Consider the following 15,401-nt stretch of genomic DNA (forward strand, 5'->3'; position numbering starts at 1 on the left):
CCTTTGTCCCCACAGGTGATTGAGTGTAATCTGCGGGCCTCGCGCTCGTTCCCCTTTGTTTCAAAAACCATCGGCGTAGACTTTATCAACGTGGCCACCAAAGTGATGGTGGGAGAGCCGGTGGATGAAGTCAGCCTGCCTTCGCTGGAGAAACCAATCATTCCCATTGACTATGTGGGAATCAAGGTACGCTTCAAGCTTCCACTTGTTTGTCTTTTCAGCCACTGCAGACTGTGAGGGTGTTTCTCCGGGGAGAATTTGAAAATTGAACTCTCCAAATGTGTATGTCCTTTTTCTTGTAGGATTTAACAAATTCCAAAAAGGATTGCGGATGAGTCTAGCAGGAGGAAAGCTGACATTATTTCCTCAATGGATAGCTGAGGATTTGTTTATCTGTCCTTGCCTTTATTCTCGTACCTAGTGACACCTTAAAATAGTCATTTACTACATCCATGAACCTCATTGCTGCTCTTCCTCTTCTTCTTCACCTGGTCCCCACCCATTCCACCTGCCTGCCTTCTCTTCTTCACCTCCCTTGGCCTTTGTCCATTTACTGATATCTTATACTTCAGTCTATCGACTTTTTGTGTCTTTACCCTTCAACTTACTTGCGATCTGGGGTGCTTCTACTGACCTTGCTTACATTAGTCTTCTGCCCAGTTCGGACCTCCAAGTAACTTACTTTTATTCTTACTGAACTTGTTCAATCTGGAATACGAAGTTGGTGACTTTAATACACCAAGTATTATTAGTTGTGAACTGAAACTTAAGAACCCCAAACTCTATTTTTTAACAAAACCTCACCATATAATGTTATTACAAATGACACGATTCTCTCAAATTGCGCACCTTATGGTCTTTTGAAAACTTGTTGTAATTTGTCATATGATTCTAAGCATCTTTGACATCCGATAAATTCCTTTTCTCTTATCTAATCCAATTATTTCTTATGGATGTACTTGTATTGGATCATGGATGAGACTTTGCAAGTGATCAGCTTTAAGAACTTCAGCCGCTGTAGTCCATTTTGAACCTTCTTATTAAGTGGTCTATAATAAACATTAGGAAACAATATAATAAACATTATTACACAATATAATTGATTTAGAAAAATCATGTTTCCTGATATAATTTATCTTTAGATCCTAATATTTTTGTGTTTATCTATGTATAACTAACAGTTGTTTCACTGGCCGCTGTTTATTATTGTGCAGCTTTTGAAGTTCATTCAGAATGTTGTTGTTTGTTTTTGTCTTTGCTCCTTACCATTTTGTCCACGGTGTTGTTGACCTTTTATCACTTGTTAAGACGCCATGGGAGATCTTGGTACCTAAAGGTTACGCAGTGGTGACGAAAAGTTACACACGTCTTATTCATTTATATTCTAGCCTTAATTTAGATTTTAAAATATTATATTTGACTCTGTACTTGTTTGTCAGCCAACGCTTAACATTCACCAAGCTTTTCATCATTTGGTATTTCAGTCTGGAGCAGGTGCTCCGCGATTCGATGATACCCCGACTTGCAAAGTCAAGAGGTGGAAACTTTGTTCACAAATAAAACCATCATCAAGTCCCTAAACTTTCCTCAGAGCTCTAATTCATACCATTACAAGTATATTAGAAGGCCATTATTTCGGCGGTAAAGCGTTGAAGACCTGTGATATCTTAATAGGCAGTGCAGATTCTGCTGGTGCTGCTTCGGCAGGATCACATTACAAAGAGAGCAATTACGGCTTCATCCCCTTCCTAAGCCTGATGGTGGCGGGTGGGAGTTGCCTTTGCTTTCTCAGAGCAGCTTGAGGCCTCGCTTCTTAGATTGGATATGAGAGTTTATGTGTCGCCAGCTGTTCCCGAGCTATTTTTTTTTCAAAGTAATTCCTCTCTCTAATTACAATAGAGCTGCTGTAACAATGGCTGTAGTCTGGAGCCAGTCAGGCAGGTATAATCCCGCGCTCTTCCCAGCCACCTAAAGTTTTCAATTTCTAGTCCGAGCAGTGGTGAGGAATATTAAGCAGAGCTCTGAATACTAAAACCACTGGGCTTAAAAGACTTGAGGAGTTTACTTGCAGTCGATGAAACATGACCTGTCTCGAGTGGATGTGATTGAAACCGACCAAAAAAAAAAATCCACTTGTACTTCTTAATGTGTGGCATGGAAGTATTTTTTTCACTGATCATCCCAAACAGGTAATACATCCTACTTGGTATCCTCATCGGTGGTAATATCTCATCACTCTCCGGCAGCCTTTCATTTTCAGGCCACGTTGTTTTCCTTCCACTAACAAGTCCCTGCTGAGTAATTTGTGTCTGTATACAAACTCGCAGGAACAATAACCCCATTGTATTTATGATTCACAGCAAAGGAAGAGTAAAAGAACAGCGTTTGAGTCGGGCGATTTGCTGGTTTGATGTTGCTCCCTGATGAACACTTATTGGCTGGGGCAGAAATAATGTTCATGGTTTCGATGAGCTGAGCCTTGCTTGTTGGAGTTTATAGCAGCGATACCTTCGCGTGAATAATGTATACATGTTTAGGTTTTTGAAGGTAACCGCTTGTTGTTTAATAATACAGATCAATTTTTGCGTTCATGCCTGTGGGTATATGAGAATTGTGATATTAAATAATACGTCACACGTAATTGTACTCCATTTCGATATGACAAACCACAGTAAACTAAAGGTCTGGTTTAAGAACTCTGCTTCACAAGTGCCAACATACATGCAGAAGCTGCTCTTTCTCGCCCCCCTGATGTCAATATTTACTGTTTGTATTTGCTCTGGGATTTGGATGGATTCACCCCTGTTCATTTAAATGAACAATTGCCTTGCTTTGCAAACATTTGCAGACTTGCCTGTGATGAAGGAAATGTGTCAAGGTTTCGACATCTTGGCAAGGAGTTGACTTTGAACTAGAAAATGAGGACAAAATAATGGTACTAGTTTTTGTTCTGACGTCTATTTTTTTCTATTATGTAACATTTATTTATTATGGAATTAAAGCTCAACGATATCTTTATTTTACTTTGTGTTTTTTTCAGTATTCCAATGAAGTGTCTGACGCGTTATTAGGTTTTTCTTTACACTATTGTTGGGCAATCTGTCTTGGATGATTTTCATGTGAAAGTTAGTGACTGCTAAAATACGAGGAGGATGTTTTTAAGCCTGTCTTTCCTCCATTCGGAATGTTGTCATGACAACAGTTAGATTACTGTTTTGCTTCCTTTTTTCCTGAGACATTGTTGACAGTCATTGTATGGTTGTTTTCTAAACTCACTTACACTGGAGTTATTGGACTCATTATAAAATGAGTCCATGACGTTGTTGTGAACAATTTTCAATTCTCTACAAGTAAAATAAACATAGTTTGACATAGTTTATATTTAAATTGCAGTAATGAAGTGTAAAACTACTTTGGCCTGGACAAAGTTTTTTTTTTCTTCCCAAAAAGACACTTGAGCTCAGTTTCATTTAGCAGGTCCACAGCGTCATCCGCCAAATTGTCTTTCCGAAAGCCTGCACCCCCTCCTCAGACGAGACCCAAAGTCAGCCACAATTATGTGTAAATGTTTTTGCTTTATTCATTTCCTTCTCGACCGGAGCTCAGCTGGCGCCTCGAGATAAAATTGTTCACGTCGCGGAGCTTCACAATTCCTCCGTCTCCAAGGAGCGGGCGGTCAGTGTGGGACAGGATAGTTGAGCAAAGACACATTAGAGGAGGATGAGGTTGCACACCAATCAGAGGACAAACCATTAAAATCCAGACTGCTGTTTTTGGGGGGTTTTTTTCCCGTTTTAGTTTGTGCCTGTTCACACCGCCTTGAGTGCTGTTTCATATTTTTAGAGCTGCAACATCACGCTGGTGCGGCGTTACAAAATAGAAGCTCCTTTTTCTGTTTGTGTCAAGTACAACAAGCTCATGTTTCGGCGTAACTCATTTTCAGCTTGTCTTTGCCAGGCTTTTCACTGTTGCCTTGCTACGTTGCTGGGTTTATTGCACCATTAAAAGTTGCCTCCCAGTGTGCGCCTCCCTTCATCGATTTAATTTCCCTCTCTTGGTTACATTCCGCTACTCATTTTTCACAGATACTTCTGTCTTGAACGCTCTGAGCAAACGTGATAAGACACCCTGGCTCCTCATTCCTTCCATTTCCAGCATGCTAGCAGCTGATTGCACATGAGTGGGCCTGTGGTCCATGTACACGCACAGCAGTCGGCTCTTTACTTTGCCCCCTTTTATTCCCCGCAATTTTACATCCTCTTCTCACACAAGGCGGGGAATTATATTTGACTGTTTTCAACATACAAAGCATGAATTTACATCACATTTATATGTCTTCCTAGCACGGTTCAACAGGCAATTTCAAAATATTATATGTTGTGTCGACTGCATATAAGGTTAAACTGGCTGCCCTCATCTCAAGCTGAGATGTCTCTTCTGTGGCTGGAGCTGCAATGATTTCCAAGGCTGAATAACATGGTGTCTTTGCGGCAGGCCCCCATGTTCTCGTGGCCTCGGCTGAGAGACGCTGATCCCGTTCTTCGCTGTGAAATGGCCTCCACTGGTGAAGTAAGTGCCTGACGCGTATGGCTCGGTATAAAATCTTTCCGTCTAATTTTCCTCCGTTTTAGGTCGCCTGTTTCGGTCCGAATATTTATTCTGCCTTCCTCAAGGCCATGCTGTCGACAGGCTTCAAGCTGCCGGAGAAGGGAATCCTGATTGGCATTCAGGTAAGTAGCAAGCCAACCATAGAGCTGCTTTACTTCTCACTGGACACGTGGTGGAAACTTTATATGGCTTCGCATCCTCTCGCCTTTACCTTGGTTTCCACCCACAGAACGAAAACTTGAGCTCATTGATTTCTGCAAATGCAAAAAGCACTCGATGCATTTTTACCAATGTTTTTAATGTGATTTATTTTATTCACAGTTCATATCAATGCATGTATTATTGCGACTAAACTTCCCATGGGCCACTTAATATACTGTTGTGAGTGGCCATTTGTGACTAGAACGTGTAAGGGATGACTAGAGCATGAATAACACTATGGATTCACCGATACAGGGCTTGAGTACTCGTACTCAAAAAATTGCCGCCGATATCACGAAACCGATACCGCTTTACGGCAGCAATTGTGAATGTTTGAACAGTTAAATTTGTGTTCGTACTGCAGTGAAACTTGACCGTCACCCATATACAAGATAAACATAATGAGGAGTGTTGCTCAATCGACAGACAATATACATGAAAAAAACATAGTAGCTTCATGTGTGAAGACACAAGTTCTAGTTATCTGTATCAGTAAATACTCAAATATTCGTGCACTACTTGTTTTGGAAATAAAATAGTGTCGGTGCGTCCCAAAAATAACAAGGAAGGGGCAATAATATTTTAATATTTTTATTCAATTAATATTATTTGAATATTGTTAATCAATATTTAATAACTTTTTTAGTGAAATGAGTACGGTAAAAATAATTTTAAAAATTTGGAGTGTGACTCGCTAAATGGTATAGAAAATAACACAATAAGTCCCACATTCACAGTTATGTATGATAACAAAGCCATTTTTAATTCGGTAGTAATTCGAAAAAAAGATATTTTATTTTGATCATTTGATAGTAAGCACAAGCCTGATTTACACACACGCATCAGCAGTAAGGAATATGTGAACATATAGCGGAAGCTTTTGTGTTAAACAGTTATCGAGAAATATCGAAACTGAATGAACTTCTTAAAACAATCCACCAGGCTAGTCTTGGTCATGATCTCAGCTGTTGTGTGTGGCGTGCATCAGTAGCACAGGTGTTATCTATCAAGTGTAATGACACTGTTATTCAAAAGGGACCACTTTCAGTTCCGTTTCTTCCAGGATGTGATTTGTTTTTGCTCAGTACTTAGCATCATATTGTCCCTGAACAGAACTGTAATTTGTGTTACGTGGTTGCATCTTACTTCAACAAGAGATGCATTTACACCGATTCCTTTTTGTGAAAGCAGCAAACATGATTCATTTTAGTGACAAAGTTCCTCAGCCACCTAAAAGCGGCTCTTACATTAACAGCACTTGCTGTATAATTGCCACCCTCGGGGAAAGAGACCTCTTGAAGGTGAACGCCTGGAGTCAACCAAGCAACGCACATTAGAGCTCACCCTCGGTGTTATCGAGGATGATGGAGAAATAGTTAATGTAGGTCTTCGTTCGCCATTACAGTGTTCACTGGTTATAAAAATAAAGTCACTATCCTGACCAATGGAAACATGGATATTATCTCGTGTTGATGAAGGGAATTGTTTTCACTTGTCTGTTTGCTGATACAAACAAACAATATAATCACGTTCCCCCTCAAATGAGCGCCAGTTACTACATTAACAGAATCCTAATTGTGAGTTTCATGGTGCGTGAGAGATTCTTAGAACTCCGTATGACGTTGAAAGAAATGTACATAATGGCCTCCAATCACTTGAGCCATTATATATTTATAGTAATAGACACACAAATTCCATTTTAATACACTTCCAATTAGCTATTGAAAAGGAAGACAGACTGGAGAGTTGACTGTTTTATATCAGCTTAAGTTCTCCTCATTACATCCAAAGTGTGAAATTCTTTTTGTTTTGTTTTTTGTTTTTTGTTTTGTTTTGTTTTGTTTTGTGTTGTTTTGTTTTGTTTTGTTTTGTTTTGTTTTGTTTTGTTTTGTTTCGTTTCGTTTCGTTTCGTTTCGTTTCGTTTCGTTTCGTTTCGTTTCGTTTCGTTTCGTTTCGTTTCGTTTCGTTTCGTTTCGTTTCGTTTCGTTTCGTGTCGTGTCGTGTCGTGTCGTGTCGTTTCGTGTCGTGTCGTGTCGTGTCGTGTCGTGTCGTGTCGTGTCGTGTCGTGTCGTGTCGTGTCGTGTCGCGCGTTGGTTTGCTTTGGTTTGCTTTGTGTTGTGTTGTGTTGTGTTGTGTTGTGTTGTGTTGTGTTGTGTTGTGGTTTGGGTTGCGTTGCGTTGCGTTTTGTTTTGCTTTGTGTTGTGTTGTGTTTCTTTGGGAAGGTGTTGCATATCCAACCCTATAGACTGTTACAGAGAAACTGAACAGATTCATGACACCTTTCCTGACTTTTTTAATGGAACGAATCTCTTAACAATTTCATTACTTGATGTAGGTTTCCTTTTTTTTTCTTTTTCCTTCAATCTAATTTTTCATCCAGATATTTCATCCATGCTATATGTCTTGTACTGTAGCATATTTGACAATAAAGTGACCTACCTACCTACCTAATTTTGAAGTTTTCTCTTTTGAAATCGGTCATTGACATGTCTAATCTTTCGATCCAAAATATGTCGTATTTTCCAAATCTGTATTGAGGATATCAATAATTTTCCGAACTCTTTGCATGCACTTCAAATGCACATGTACATGCCTCTATGAATGAAAACCGATGAATTGTTTTGCTCTTCTTGTGTCCAGCATTCCTTCCGACCAAATTTTCTGGCCACAGCTCATCAGCTCAAAGAAGAAGGCTTCAAGGTGCGTTAACGTGAACCCCATATAGATGATCCTGGTGCTGCTGACACCGGCGTTTCACCTCACTGTGACTCCTAAGCTCATACATCTGACTGAACTGTAGCTCCTCCACAGAAGTTATGGGAACCACATTCACCACAGAAGTAGATATGAGTGGCTATTCAGTTTTTGTATGTAAAAAATGTAAAATACAAATTGTTTTTAAATTTCAAAAGAATCACTTCAGTTAGTTGATTTCTACTTTGCATCACAAAAAAAGGAATGTAATAAGATCGAAACACAAAATTGTTTTCTGGGCTGGACGATGACTGTCAAAATAAGAGCGCCAACTGCAGGTTTATCTTCTTGGTTCTGAGTCTATTTTACTAAAGAAGTGGGATGTGACTTCGGAACCTTTCCATTTTAAAGATGGCAAAATAGGACTTGTTCATTGTCATTCGTAGAAATAGCTGAAGACACAGCACAGCAGATGGATGCCAAAGAGGATTTTGTGCTGAAAAGTTCAGGGGACTTCTTTTGCCAACGTTAAAAATCATGAACTGCTGCATCTTCTCCATGTTCCAGCTCTGTTGTTTTATTATGCGAGGCATCCTCATTAGGTGGTTTTGATGGAATGCGGAATGGAGAGAGGAATGCGAGAGCTTGGTTGGAGCGCATTTATTGAGCAAGGGATTTTTACTGTATTTTAAGGGCTACTTGGACACTTTTTCAGTCAGTTTCAGTATTATTTCCCACCACACCAGCTCAAACATATGAACATTGCTCTATCAACTAGCAGGAAAGCTGAATAATAAAACACCAGCAAAGTTTGTCATTGTAGATGTGTAGCATACTTACACATGTACCCAACACCTTATACTGTTTTCTTATGAGGTCACACCATGTTTAAAGTTCATCTTTTTTTATGTTAACTAAACGTTGAAGTGTTACTGCATATTTTTAACAATTCTAGAATTCTACAATTCTTCTCTAAATCTGTATATCATTGTCATAAAAGTAGTTTCTCTTCCCTTAACTTCCTCTCCCCTCCTACCTCATCCCTTCCTGATTCTTGGTGGAAAGGCTATTTTTGTCATTGTCTGCTGTCATTGTTGTCACTCAGCTGTATGCCACCGAGGCAACTTCCGCTTGGCTCTGCGCGAACGACGTGCCCGCCTCTCCGGTGGCCTGGCCCAGCCAGAAAGCTGAGGACACCAATTTGCCCAGCATTTCAAGGTTGGACCGGATGTGTCTTTTTTTAAATCACAGAATGTTTTTCATGTTGACATGGCGGTTAATAAACAAACCCATTCTTATCTTTCCTGGGATATTTGATCACTCGCTGAGATCTTAAGGCGTAGCATCAATCTCTTCTGCCGCGATAACGTTGGAAGTAAAAATGCCCCGACACTGACAGGCTGTTTTCAAGTGTGTTTGATTCATGTTTGTCTGGTCTGAAATCCCTGCAGTTTATCCATGTTTCCTTCTTACAACAAGCTGTTTAAAGCAAAGAATTAAAAGTGTAAAGACCGCAAAGGTCGGCTTCAAATATTGAGAGTTTGAAGGCAGCACGAGACTATAACCCAAATACTGCTAGTCAAATAATATAAAGTCTTTTCTGCTTGTTTAAATGCATTTTGAGTATTAACTTTCTAAATGATAGATTCTGCCATTTTTAGTTTGGTTACTGAGAGATAATGTGACAAGAAACCGCAGTTTCAATAGTGATTACAGTGAAAAGACCATAACATTTTCTTTCTCTTAAACAAATGTCGACAGTAGCAGCATGAATGAGGATAAGATTTTCTACAGTTCAACAGTAAAGTAATGTTTGCGGCCACAAAACCAGACAGAAACGCAGCTGCTGTCTATTTTAGTGAGGCTAAAATAACACTGTGTTCCAAGACAGATGACATTGACTGCAAAAATGTCGTGTTTTTCTCTTAAAAGTTGGCCTCCATCAAACCAAACACCTGATGCCTGTTCCAGAGCAGAGCAACACAGATTTGCTGTTTTATTTTGTGGCACACATGAGTCAAACTCAAGGCCTGGTGGCCAAATCAGGCCTCCCAAGACATTTTATGTGGCCCTTCAAGATGGTCAAAGTTAAAGTCAGTGCAGATAAATGTTGATAGTGTGAGCTATTAAAGACAATTGATGCGTCTCTAGTTGATCATTTCAAATTTGATCTTCATGTTTTCTCCCTGCGATCTTTTTCTTCTCTGTTTTTCTTCAGGTTAATCAATGAGGGTCACATTGACCTGGTGGTCAACCTGCCCAACAACAACTCCCGACACCTGAAGGACAACTTTGTCATCCGCAGAATGGCTGTGGATCATGGCGTGCCGCTCATCACAAATTATCAGGTTCGATATCAAGGATTTGGAATCCGCCTCTCACACCACGAGCCTCAACTGCTGACTTGCTCAAGGCAGATTTCACGTCTGTGGCTTGATGTACATGAATAATGCTGAGCTGGTTTGTTGTTCTACTTAGTTTGCCATGGACTTGGACTTGCCCCACCTTGGTCTGGACTTGGTCTGGCATTACAGGGGTTATGTCTTGCACCATACACATGGTCACAAGCTTATTATATGTTTGTAAGGAGCCAGATCAGAAGCCATGTATCGCAGGAATTCACCAGTCAACCTGTAAGACTTGGACAGCACAGGCCCAAATGAAACCACTGGATGACACCTGTAACAGTGACGCCCATCCATTCCCCACTTTGGGTTTCCTCTTTTGAGGATAGTAGAGGCCAAAATATAAAATAAATAAAAAACTAAAATATAAAGATTTCAGCTAAAGTAATAACACCGTAATTTTCAGACTATAAGCTGCCAGTTTTTCTTGTGGTCTGAACCATGCAGCTAATATATGGATTTTTACAGACTAAAGAGTGTTATGCTGCCAATATATTGAGCCTTGTCACATCAAACCGATGAAATCACAGGATTTTTATTGACGTTAAAGCGCTTAAAATGTGCTGTTTTTTCGCCCGCGTGTCCGCAGCTGTGGTGTTGGAACTTCAGACACGTGGGTGAAAACAGTGCATTGGAGCGCTTTAATGTCAATAAAACATGTGAGGAGCATTCAGAACATTGCCGACTTTGTTTCATGAGTCAGTCTCCATGCTGGACCCCGTTTTCAAAACTAGTTTACAAGTGATCCTCATGCATTTTTAAGCACCACTGACCTTTCTACGGTTCAGACAGCACCACTGCACCCGCGGCTCATAGATGGGTGCAGCTTATGTATGAACGATCTATTTTCCTCCTTGCATTGAGTGGCTGTGGCTAATATTCCAGTGAGCTCTATAGTCCGGATTTTACGGTAATAATAATGACCATAATAATACTAATATGATGAATTTTGCCACAAATAAAACAGTGAACACTGACAGCTATATTTAATATAATAATACTTCAATGATTCTGCTTGAAGCTCAACTTGACTGAATTTGCCGTATTGGACGCAGAGACGTATTTATTCCTCTCCAGACAGGAAGTGTAAAACTCCAAAAATGTTAACGGCTGTTTTGTGTCGGAGGGAGATGAAAATATTTCATGCGGCGGGAAGTATAATGGTACCTGCTAATAGAATCGCTCGACCTTTAGCAGGATGTAAACGCCTATTAAAAACTCCTTACGAGGTGATGTTGTCACGGTGCTTTGACCAGTTAGGTCTCTTATGCCGCTTTCCTGCACTTTAACTTGAGACGAATGGTCATCTGTGGGTGATGTGCTTTTTCTTTGCTGTAGTTCGGACCATAGCTTCATAGGTCATTAGCTCTTGGTGCTCCGGTTTAAGTCATCTCAATTAAATGGACCACACTGTTTTCGGAGAAACGTTTCTGTGTGGTTTTCTACCCATTAGCCATGGTGTTTAAAAGTCACCTGAAGTGTCATTGTTCTTTGGTAGCAGAAGTGTTTCTGCTACCCTCGATGTCCCTCAATACACGGTCACAGTGATTCTCCAGCTAAACTGTGGAAAATAAAAGCCCTTTTTTTTCCATCTGCGTCAGGTCATGAAGCTGTTTGCTGAGGCCATTTGCCACGCAGGAGAGCTCGACACCAAAAGCCTCTTCCACTACCGGCAGAAAGAAAGTCATCAAAGGGAGGCAGGGCTGAAAGGCTAGTAATGACCTCCGTGTCCTGTGGTTCCCCTCGTTGGTGAAATTCTGTTATGTTGCAGCGGAAAGACAGTTTGAGGAGTTGAAGCGTGCGGTTATTTGTGAATATTAATCTACATCTGAACAAACTGACATGACGGTTGTAGCTACATTATAACCAACTGCTCCAAAACAAACCAATGACATGATAAATCACTTGTAGCAAAGTGTTATTTTTGGTGTGTGTAATGACTCTCTGTAGCAAACATTACAAAATGTGCTCCGAACATGGAACAGCGTGTGAAGGAGAAAAGGCGGGATGTGTTTTTCCACATGCTATCGTAGTTCAGAAGAGTTGTTTTTTTTACTCTTATCTTCATTTCATATTTTAGGCAGCTGTGTGTTGCACCAAACCACAGTTTACTGCTTTTTTTTCCCAAATATCCTTTGGTGGTATCAAACATGGGGGATACTAGACTCCTTATGCCTGTTCACTTCCTCCTTCCTGGTTTTTGTGTTTCTCTATACAGAGATTTATTCAACCGCTTTGGCAAATATGGCTCAGAAATGACTTGGAGAATACTCCAGAATGAGAACTGACGTGAAGGGGGTCAACACTGCGCTACTTGCTCTCGCTAGCACCATTGCCAAGTCATGTTTTGTTGGTATTACTGAGTACTTATGAGACATTTAGGTACAAAACTACCACCAGCATTCTCATTCTACTGATCACAAGAAACTCAACTGTCTGCCTTATTCCATATTCTTCTGCAGTATCTTGTATATATATATATATGGAACCAATTCTTAAAACCCAGTTGCCTGTACTGTACGTTCTATACCTCATGAGACAAATGTATGTACCTCAGAAAAGTGCATTAACCCTTAATCCAGTGTTTTTGGACATAAGAAGGACACATATTTCAGGTGATATTTTGCAGCCACAAGAGTTTGCAAACCTTCAATGAGCAGTTTCTTAACCTTTAATGAAGTCTCTGCTCTTTGGTTCAAGGATCTGCTGGAGACTGTCACGGTTTCCCTTGCACCAGCGTTGTTCACTCCTCAATCCGTCTTTGCATTTTAAATATCACTGGAGTTGTGGGATGATATTCCGAACTGACTCATCAATATAAATGCTGTGAGACGCCGATCATTCATGACATTATGACCATGAAAATTGCAGCTGTTCTTGTCCTCAGTCGGTGACACTGTATATTGTGGATGTATTATAATTGTAATACTGGCGGACTGGGAACGACCTTCAAGGGTCATGGGGGACGTCGCTTGAAACTTTGGAAACATGCTAGCTACGGTATTGTTTTTCACCTTTTTTAACTTTTTGGGAGAAAAAAAACTCCCCCATTTTCTTTTGAGGTACTGCACTTCTCACTTGTGGTGGTGGTCATAATGTTATAGAAGTGATCGGTGTAGATGCATTTTAATTAAGCTTGAATAGAACAAAACTTGAATCCTAGATATCATGTTTGTACAATAAAAAAATGCTGTTTCTTGAATTGATTCTCCTTAAATCCATTATAAGTTTGGGAAAGTAAAAGTTCCACATATGAATTTGTCAAATTGGACAAGCCATTTGAGGAAGTCTATTTAGCCTTTTTCTCTTACAAGCTTCTTAATAATTACTATGTTGTAAGAAAAAAAAAAATTGTCGCCTTTTGATGTCGCGTCGGTTCAGATGGGAAAAAGTGATCTAGTTCATTGAAGTGCTTCGGTAATTATTTTCACCCACTGTTCCTTTACATAGAACATGAGGCCTGTCGAGGACCAACGTAAACTCAAGTCGGTCACATCACTAGCACAGCAGGCTAAACCTTAAATGTATAAAAAAATATAAAAAAAAGAGCAGTCCTCCGGGTCTAATCAAACAGAATAATTGACACTTTTCGACTTTGTTCCTGTTTTTTCCCTCCTCTTTTTCAAGAAAAACCAGGTCATGCAGTCTTCGCAGCCATGTCCAGAAATGCTAAATAATGCACCGCTTCTGACAGAGAGAGAGAGAGATAGAGGCCTGTTGTTTTTATTGGGGGAAAGAAAATAACCTGGCTAATTGACATGCGTTTTTCATGCTGCGCTAAATGAATTATTTATGGCGGTGGGGAGCGAGCAGGGCTTAGAAGACAGTGAGTCCCAGTGGGATGAGTCATGTCCTGGTCCAGCCTCCGTGGGCACATTCGGAGGGATGTTTAAGGCATCTGTTGCCTATCCTGATCTGGAGATCCGCGAGCAAATACCTTCCAACGCCCTCACACTCTAAGCAACGTTCAGTCATCTAAAGTCTTTTACGTCGGATTATTCACTTCACCTGGTGAAGGCGCTTCAATGCCGTTCCGACGGCGAGAGATCAGCCCATTAGCTGTAATGGTTTATTGCTCTGAAAGTGATGTGCAGAAATATTCTTTTCTTTTCTACGTCTGGAACAGTTTGGAGCCCGTGGCGCCAACTCGATTGCTTTTCTATTCCGCTGTTTTTGCGAGGAATAACAGGAAACATTAATGTGATGCTAGCAAAAAGAGTCATACGACGTTAACTTGCAGAGCGAGACACAGAGCGATGTTCACCGTCCATCACACCCACTTCCTGGTAGAGACAGAATGTTTCGCTCACATTTTAAAAATATGCAGAGTCTGATCTATGAACACATCTAAACTAAGATGAATATTTAATTTGTGTAAGTATTTCTGTTCATATTCATTCCTCTTTCGAAGTTTGAGCAAATTATGATGATACTATTGGCGCTGCGGGCCTCACACTTTAATTCAAAATATTTATACAAGTTTGTCATTTCCTGATTTTGACTCTATGTCGATGACTTGACATCCGGGATGGCAAAAAAGAGTCACAGATGGGGCCACAAACCAAGTCACAACCAAGTCCATTTTAAATCTCCCTCACCAATGACTTTATTTATTTATTTTGTTTTCACTTAATTCGCTTCCTTCTGCATCAATTATTTTGTGATTAATTTTTGATATTCATAATCTCACCTTACTGAAAAAGAACCTCATGGATCATGATATTGATATGAACTAGATGTGACTTTTGGTTTGATTTAAATTACAATGGAATTTACTTTTGAGTACTTCCAGGTTCCCGCCACGTGTTGCATTTGCATCACATTTCATTACATTTCAATTGCGTCTTGTTTGCGTTGTGTTGTGTTTGAGGAGCGAGACACTATAAGGTAGGTATTTTTCCTTCCTGTTGATTCATTTGTTGTTGCAACCGTCTTCAGTCATTTGCAGCTAGGGGTCGACCAATATGTTTCTTTAAGGCCGATACCGATATCTGGTGACTTAGGAAAATAACCAATAATAGGACAATATTCGGGGCCGATATCAGATTTAACTTTGGTATTAAGAAAATGACATCGGTGAGTTTCATTTGTTTGTAAACGTAAAGAAACATAAACATTATACATTCTTATACTGAATGGTGTTGTTGCTTAAGTTGAACAGACAAATGTAGACAATTCTAATATCATGGAAAAATGAGACGAAGTTGCGTTAACCTTATCTATCTCCTCCGAGTCACTTGGGATTTGTTTTTGTCTGCTTTGAATGAAACAATTAAAGTCGCTACATGCAATCTGAGAGAAATGTAAATGGTCCTTATCCTCTCTATTATTCCAGTTTCAGGACAAAATCAAATCCTTCTCAATCCAATCACCACCTTTAAAAAGCATCATTGTTGCAGCACAATGCAGCACTTCACCAAAGAGAAGGGAGCGGAGGTAAATAACACATGCTTCCTACACAAACTGCGCCGTGCAAAACTCTCAATCTAGTTC

The 15,401-nt window shown here is 40.0% G+C and overlaps 1 protein-coding gene across 5 annotated transcripts in view; it reads left to right on the forward strand.

Moving 5' to 3' along the window:
* Positions 1 to 11,809, forward strand: part of cps1 (carbamoyl-phosphate synthase 1, mitochondrial) — a 48,220-nt gene extending 36,411 nt beyond the window's left edge. For 3 of the 5 annotated variants that reach the window (XM_053877726.1, XM_053877727.1, XM_053877730.1), the window contains 7 exons: positions 16 to 186; positions 4,495 to 4,569; positions 4,632 to 4,730; positions 7,450 to 7,509; positions 8,609 to 8,721; positions 9,722 to 9,851; positions 11,510 to 11,809. In XM_053877726.1, coding sequence (XP_053733701.1) covers positions 16 to 186; positions 4,495 to 4,569; positions 4,632 to 4,730; positions 7,450 to 7,509; positions 8,609 to 8,721; positions 9,722 to 9,851; positions 11,510 to 11,623 — 762 coding nt within the window. In that variant the 3' untranslated portion in view covers positions 11,624 to 11,809. Of the gene's footprint in view, positions 1 to 15; positions 187 to 302; positions 400 to 2,848; positions 2,935 to 4,494; positions 4,570 to 4,631; positions 4,731 to 7,449; positions 7,510 to 8,608; positions 8,722 to 9,721; positions 9,852 to 11,509 lie in introns of those variants that run through there. The other 2 variants (XM_053877729.1, XM_053877728.1) reach the window with 2 other exon arrangements.
* The last annotated feature ends 3,592 nt before the right edge of the window (positions 11,810 to 15,401 follow it).

The sequence above is a fragment of the Synchiropus splendidus genome, chromosome 10 (assembly GCF_027744825.2).
Source record: "Synchiropus splendidus isolate RoL2022-P1 chromosome 10, RoL_Sspl_1.0, whole genome shotgun sequence".
Taxonomy (NCBI): Eukaryota; Metazoa; Chordata; class Actinopteri; order Syngnathiformes; family Callionymidae; genus Synchiropus; species Synchiropus splendidus.